Raw genomic sequence first — 7,253 nt, 5'->3', positions numbered from 1 at the left:
GTGAGTTCTGCCTGATAGAAGCTTCCATAGCCTCTACTTCATCCTTGCCCTGTTTTACTGGTGTATATCTTCTTCTGGAAGTGAGATTTTAAGGATGAATGTAGACTGCTCTGAGTTAAAACTTGTAAATCACTTTAAAAAACAAACAAAAAAAGACCTCTACGTCTTTGCAAAACATTTTATTCCCTGCGGACCTGGTCTCCAGTCCTCACTCTGCTGTGTGAGGCCCCCTTTGCCACTGTCCCAATCCCTGTGAAGTCTGTCTCAGACACCTGTCCGAGGGTGGCAGGGCTGGGGGCTCACCAGTTCACTTGGATCTCCCCAGTCTGAGAGACACACAGGGGTGGGGGCCAGTCCCGGGTCCCGAGAACTTAGGGTTCCCCAAGGACCTGAATATCCCCCTTCTCTGGGCACTAAGGTGTGTGTGCTAGCCTTGGGCCCAGTGAAGACCCCTCTTGCCCCAATACTCTTTCCTGTATTGTCGGGGAGCACCGGTGTGGGGTTGGGTCCTGTCAGGGACTCCAGAAACTCTGAGCTCCCATAGCCTGAGACAGATAGTTCCCTCCCTCCTCTGCCCAATGTTTCCACCATTAGAGCGCTTGAAGCCACAAGCAGGGAGGGGGCAGTCCCATTCCCAGACTCTCTGGCCCCTCCCACCATCTGAGGGGTCCAAGATCCAGGGAGGGGTGGAGAACAGAAACCCTCTCTTCCCAGCTGAAAAATCTTTCTTGCTTCAGCTGCGTGTGGACCCAGGTGTCCTCAGTTGGCCTTGAACCATTGCAGGAATTCACCCACCATTGCAGGTTCACAACCAAGGAGAGGCTGGTCACTGCTTAGGCTTTAGCCCATGATCAAGGTCAGGGCTAGGAAGTGGGACATGGAAAAGGGATGGATGCAGCAGCAGCAGCTGGGACCCTAGCAGAAGTGCTTCTGCCATTAGCTGACATGGAAAGAGATGGTCCTTCCAGCTGAGAGTCTAGGGAGGATGATGGAACATGGTCTAGGCACTACTAGGTGAGTTTTGAAGGATGTGTAGTAATTCACCAGCCTGACTCATCCAATCTCCCTGGTACTCTCCTAGGTCCTTCCCACTTAGGAGGACAAAGTTCTCAGCTTCCAGGGAGGAAGCTGCTGCCCTTTCTATGGGGATGGAGACAGTAGCCTCGAGGCTGGGGTCCCTGACTCCACCTCAGTAGATCTGTGTCCACTTGTCACAGGTGAGGTTGAGGTGGTTCAGCACATCCCACATGAGCAGCATCTCGTAGGGCAGGAAGCGGTGCACCAGCGGCAGCTCTTGGTAGAAGCAGGGGTCAATGGAGGACAGGCGGCTGGAGGAGGCCTGAACACCGGCCGTGAGGATACCACTGTGTGAAGCCCTCCTGCTTTTGGCACATGCCCAGGGAGACATCATCAACGGGGAAGAGGTCCAGGGCGGGGGGCCGTGGTGCAGGGCGGTGGCTGTGAAGCAGGATAGTAGGAAGCCACCACCCCCGCAGTAGGGTGGGTAGTGTTCCTCCTCTGTCACCACCTTCGGCACATAGTACTTGCTCCAGGGAAGGCAGACGGGGCACAGGTAGGTGACCACGTTGTCTGGGTGGGCAAAGACGTCATCATCCCAGTTGAGCATAAAACTGGCATGTGCACCTTGTCTTCTGCCACTGTAGAATGCCTGGGGCCATCAGCTTTGGGTCCCTGTTGGCGAGGGACAGGCAAGGGTGTGTTTTCCAGTCAGGCTATTCTGGGTTAAAGGACTCACTCTGTGGCCCTTCGCAACCAACTTCCCCTCTCTGTGCCTCAGTTTCCAACGTCCCAGACAGGACACATCATGGGACCTGCCTCCAGGAGTGTTGGGGATCTACAGAGATGATACTCTGTAAAGCACCAAGAAGTGCTTGAAAATTGTCACATTTACATTTATTGCTATTCCTTCTGACTCTGCCTTGCCAAGCACTACCATTAAATAATTACTTGTATGATTGTTATATAACATCTACCTCCCCCACCAGACTCTGGGGTCCCCCTGGGTGGGAGCTGTGTCTCTCCTATGTGCCGTCTCTTCGGCACCCATTATGGGGTCAACACTTTGTAGGCACTGGATTCATGTTTGTCAAGTTGATGTTTATCACATGCTTTTGTGTTCTGCATTAAGAACGTTGCATGTTAAGAGGTTCTGGGCCCTCTACCCGGCTCGGCTTCAGTTACCTCCATAATAACTTTGGCTGCATGCTAGGCACTGTACTCAGTGCCTGCCCTACCTTGAATCCTTAATACAATTTTTAAGAGGCAGGTGTGGTCTTCAATCCCATTTACAGATGAGGAAATAGAGGCTCTCCAGAGAAAGTGCCTTGAGCAAGGTCATACAACAGAGAAAGTCTGTTGCTCAAAGTCTTGAACCCAGACCTATCTGTACTTACTGTGAGCAGGAACCTGCACTGGGCCCCTTTCAACTTGTGTCTCTACTCAGCTTACTCCATCCCCACCCTCCACATCCTGGGTAGGTCCTTGGAGCCTTCAATTCCTCCTCTGAGCATGGGCAAGTTTCTGTCTACCTCTCATGGTTTCTTTTCCATCAGAAAGGTCTTTGTTGAGTATCTTCCACACAGACCTGGGCCTCATGGGGAGACAGAACCAGAACAAAGAAATAAGAAGTGTTCTGTCCAGCTCTCCCCATGCGCCACTGCCAATGTTATCTGAGCACCTGGCATTGGTCCAGGTGCCTTATGAATATCATCTCATGTACTCCTCACAGCAGCCCTCAGAGGTGGGTGAGTTCAATTAATATCCCATTTCGCTGATGAGGAAACTGACGCACAGAGAGCTGAATGATCATCCATGGCAAACAGCAGACAAGAAGCAGAGGCTGGATTTGAGCTCAGGTCATCAAGGCTTGGAAAGCCAGGCTTGTAAATCCTTTCTCCCTGCCTCCCTTGGACAAAGAAGACTTCGGATCACCATGAGGACAGTAGATGGGTTGGGGGGAGGTTGATGGGAGTTTCTGGTCCCCAGAGCTCCTCAGAGGACGTGGTAGCAACTTTGGGCAGGAAGGAGAGGTGGCCCCAATCAGGGGACACCCTCCCCACCCCAGCCCACCTGTTTGAGCGTGAGGTTGAAGAATGAGTCCTAGAAATCCCACTGCAGGATGTCACCGTGCACCCGCGCCTCCATGGCCTACAGCCGGTTGACCTCGCGCGCCTCCAGCGGGTTGGGGTCCGTGCCCACCAGGAAGGGGCGGCGCAGCTGGATGCCGTGCACCTGGCGCTCATGGCCCCACCTGCGCCGCACCAGCTCCCGGTGCTTGTAATTGCTGGCCGAGGACTTGATCCCCAGCAGCAGAAAGACTGGCTGCACGCACTTGTCAGGCAGCATGTCCTGGAGCAGCACGAAGTCGCGGCAGGGTTTGTACAGCAGGAAGTTGCGGACGTGCCGCGGCTGCCTGGCGAAGTCCGGCACGGTGCCATGGAGGTGTTGGCCAGGCAGGGGGCGGACGGTGGCGAGGGCCAGACCAGAGCCACAGAGGTGCCCGGCGGCTCCTTTGGGCCTGGGCAGGTGGGTGGTGGCGTGCAGACTGAAGAGGAGGAGGAGGGTGAAGGTGCCCAGAGCCACAGCCAGGCCCACCTCTGTCCGCAGGGGCTGAGAACACCGCATTCTGGTCCTCCTGAGTTTGGGATTGGTCCGAAGAGACCCCTGGGAAGCTCCTGCAGACAGTAACACTCACTGAAGATGCCTGAAGATGCCAGATGGGCCAAGCACTTTTCCAGAGCTACCTGTGGACCCCAACACCTGGTTGCAGCCCTATAGCTGCTCCAGTTGGAAAAATACTGAAATTCACCCCCAGAGACTCCCCCGGCTCCCACCTCCTCCACTACCCCCATGTTGGCTTTGGTTGTTGCCCAGGCCCTACTGAGGATCAATATTTACAGAGAAAATAGGCTTGGAGATGCCAAGGTGAGCCTCCCAGATTCAGTGTGCCCAGAATCCACCCCCCCACCCCATCCAAGCTGGTCCTCTTTATGTCCCTCTCTCAGAGATGGCCCAGGAGCCTTCCCGAGAGAGGCAGAGAACTCCCTTTTTAGCAGTTGAGAGCTGCTGGGATCCTTCCTGCTTCCCTTTTCACTTGCTCCTCCAGGAAGCTCTGAGCTTCTGGGATTCTGATATAACCATCACTCATTCTTCTTGACTATTTTTAATGGTCCTGTGAGCTGAGCATGGGCCCTGGCTCTTCACAGAACCCTCAGGTCCAGCGTGTCTCAAACAAAGCTATCTTCCTTGGCAAACTCCTCTTCCTCCTTTAAAACCCATCTCAAATGATCCATTCTCTGGGTAGTCCTCTTGGACCTCTCAGGAAGAGTCCTGGTTTCCTATTTAGCCCTGTCTCCCTCTCTGGTTAGGTCACTGAAACAAGAGGGAAGGGGGCAGGGCACAACCTTTGAAAGAATGACATAGCCCACAGACATGACATAAACTGATTAGAACCAAATGGATCCAGGATGGCAGACAAGTCAACTTCCACTAGACCTTGAGCCTCAGTATACACTCACTGTAACACATCAGCAAGCTAAATGACACTATAGGCACCATGACAGTTCCAAGACCAACCATAAGGATCAAAAAGTGGGTGGTGGCCCAATTCTTGGAAATCCCCACCCTTTCCCAAAATAGCTGGAATTCTCCTCCCACTCATTAGCCTATAAAATTACCCACCCCTATAAAACTGATAACCCCATAACCCGGTGCCTTTCTCATCTGATAGGGTGTGTGATCTCAGTTGGAAGACTGTGGGTTTTGGCCGGTTGGAGTCCCGGCTGCCTGGGTTCAAGTGTCAGTCTGGGTTTAGGCTGGGTTCAAGTCCCAATCTGAGGTGTACGGTTTCTTCATGATCTCTGACTTTTTCTTCCCAAGACTGGGGTCTTCTTGAGGGTCCTGGCATTGCCCAGCATGAGGCAAACACATGGGGGAAGCAGAGAGTGTCTGAATGAATGAATTTATGAATAAAAGTAAATTCATTTCACACTTTTTTGGGGCGGGGGGGCGGGGAGAAGTAGAAAAGAAGAGCTTTATTGCTTTGCCAGAGAAAAGGGGGAAGCAGCAGCCTTGTGCCCCTCAAAACTGGTGTCCCAGGGCTTCCCTGGTGGCACAGTGGTTGAGAGTCCGCCTGCCGATGCAGGGGACACGGGTTCGTGCCCCGGTCCGGGAAGATCCCACATGCCGCGGAGCGGCTGGGCCCGTGAGCCATGGCCGCTGAGCCTGCGCGTCCGGAGCCTGTGCAACGGGAGAGGCCATACCACAAAAACAAAACAAAAACAAAAACATAAACAAAAACAAAACCTGTGTGTCCCAACCCAGGAGGATTTGGCAATGACTCAAGGGCAGGGTTGCTGATGAGGATTAGGGTGTGTGAAGGGCCTGCACTCCTTTAATCTGTTCTCAGGTAATCTCTTGATGAGCTTCTTTGGTTCCTTTAATCTGGCCTCAGGCGGTCTTTTCTGGAGTGAAGAATGCTGACGCCTTCCATTTGTTGGGGGTTTTAGTTCTGGTCTCAGGATTTAACAAGGTTCCAGTTCTTGATGTCTCCTCACAAAGAATTCAGTGAGAGACAAAGTGATAGGTAAGAAGTGGATTTATTTAGAGAGAAACACACTTGAGAGAGTATGGGCCAACTCCGGTGAGAGCAGCCTGGCACACTCGGATTTATCCATCAACCACCCCCACCCCCAAAGATTTCCTTTCCCATATGTCGGCAGAGCCCTTGGTCTCCTGTCCAGATCCCTTTCCCAGGCTTCCCTGGACTCCCTCAATGTCGTTTTGTCTGGAAAGGTGGTATCTGTGCTGTGTTCCAGCCCTAAATTTGAAGATCTATTTTCCAGCACAGCATGAAAATGCCAGATTAGACCCAAGGCAGGATTTACCAATACAGTAAACACTTATTGTCTCACCTCAGAGAGGTGCCCTCTGGAGCCCAACTGCTGTTTTTTTGTTTGTTTGTTTGTTTTTTGTGGTACACGGGCCTCTCACTGCTGTGGCCTCCCCTGTTGCGGAGCACAGGCTCCGGACGCGCAGGCTCAGCGGCCATGGCTCACGGGCCCAGCCGTTCCGCGGCATGTGGGATCTTCCCGGACCTGGGCACGAACCCGCGTCCCCTGCATCGGCAGGCGGACTCTCAACCACTGCACCACCAGGGAAGCCCCCAACTGCTGGGTTTAAATCCCAGCTCCATCACTCCCTGGCTGTGTGCCCTCCATACCTAGGGTCTCCGTTTCCTCAGTTATAAAGGGGGCATCTGAGCAACTCACTAGGTTGTGCAAGTGTGAAGGGAGTTCCCGGCACCTGGTAACTAGTGGGTATTCAACGAGTATTTGTTGAATGAATATGTGAACCCCAGCACTTACTTCAGATTGCCTCAGGATGTCTGTGCTCGTGTGGGGTCTCCTCGCTCTCCCCTCTGGCACCTGAAACACTGTGGGGTAGTCAGTGGGTTCTGGTAGGCCCCTCGAGCTCCAAGCAACCCCACCCAGAAATTGCCTGGGAACAAGAAGAGAGTAGTTTCCCATATGTAGTTTCCAGATATGTCACAACATTCTCTTCGGTGACACTGGTGGCCAGAGGCCCATAGATGCTGGAAGACAAGGGTGTGCCTGGGACCCTAATGTCTGGCTAAGAGACACCCTCATTCAGAATCCCGTGAAAATTTAGAGGGTGATTCACCCCCTACCCCATCTGCAGTTTAGAGTCTAAATCAGTTTTCAATCAGGGATTATTCTGCTCCCAAGGGATACTTACTGGGCAATGTCTAGAGACATTTCTGGTTATCATGATTGGGGCAGGGTAGAGATATGGGACTGCTAATGGCATTGAGCAGGGTGAGGCCTGAGATGCTGCTTAAATTAACATCCTAGGGCTTCCCTGGTGGCGCAGTGGTTGAGAGTCTGCCTGCCGATGCAGGGGACACGGGTTCGTGCCCCGGTCTGGGAAGATCCCACATGCCGCGGAGCGGCTGGGCCCATGAGCCATGGCCGCTGAGCCTGCGCAACGGGAGAGGCCACAGCAGTGAGAGGCCCGCGTACCACTTAAAAAAAAAAAAAAAAAAAATTAACATCCTATAGGGCACAGGACGGCCCCATGACAGAAGATGAACCAGCATTGTCAAGATTGAGAAACCCTGGTCTAAATAAACACAGAAACCAGAACAGAGAACTCAAAAGGAGGAAGGACCCAAAGAGGAGAATGAGGGACTGAACAAAGAAGCTTGATATAGG

General features: G+C 52.9%; 1 protein-coding gene across 1 annotated transcript; it reads right to left on the bottom strand.

The window, feature by feature from the left end:
- Window positions 1–512: 512 nt before the first annotated feature.
- Window positions 513–3,645, bottom strand: B3GNT3 (UDP-GlcNAc:betaGal beta-1,3-N-acetylglucosaminyltransferase 3). Its single transcript, XM_059062538.2, is given in 7 exon segments — window positions 513–1,373; window positions 1,375–1,435; window positions 1,438–1,637; window positions 1,639–1,669; window positions 3,087–3,455; window positions 3,458–3,558; window positions 3,560–3,645. Coding segments are annotated over 7 exon segments (1,032 nt in total). The 3' UTR covers window positions 513–1,189.
- Window positions 3,646–7,253: the final 3,608 nt, after the last annotated feature.

The sequence above is a fragment of the Kogia breviceps genome, chromosome 4 (assembly GCF_026419965.1).
Source record: "Kogia breviceps isolate mKogBre1 chromosome 4, mKogBre1 haplotype 1, whole genome shotgun sequence".
Classification (NCBI taxonomy): Eukaryota; Metazoa; Chordata; class Mammalia; order Artiodactyla; family Physeteridae; genus Kogia; species Kogia breviceps.
Note: the sequence above shows the minus strand (reverse complement) of the source record. Positions and strands in the feature narration are given on the sequence as shown.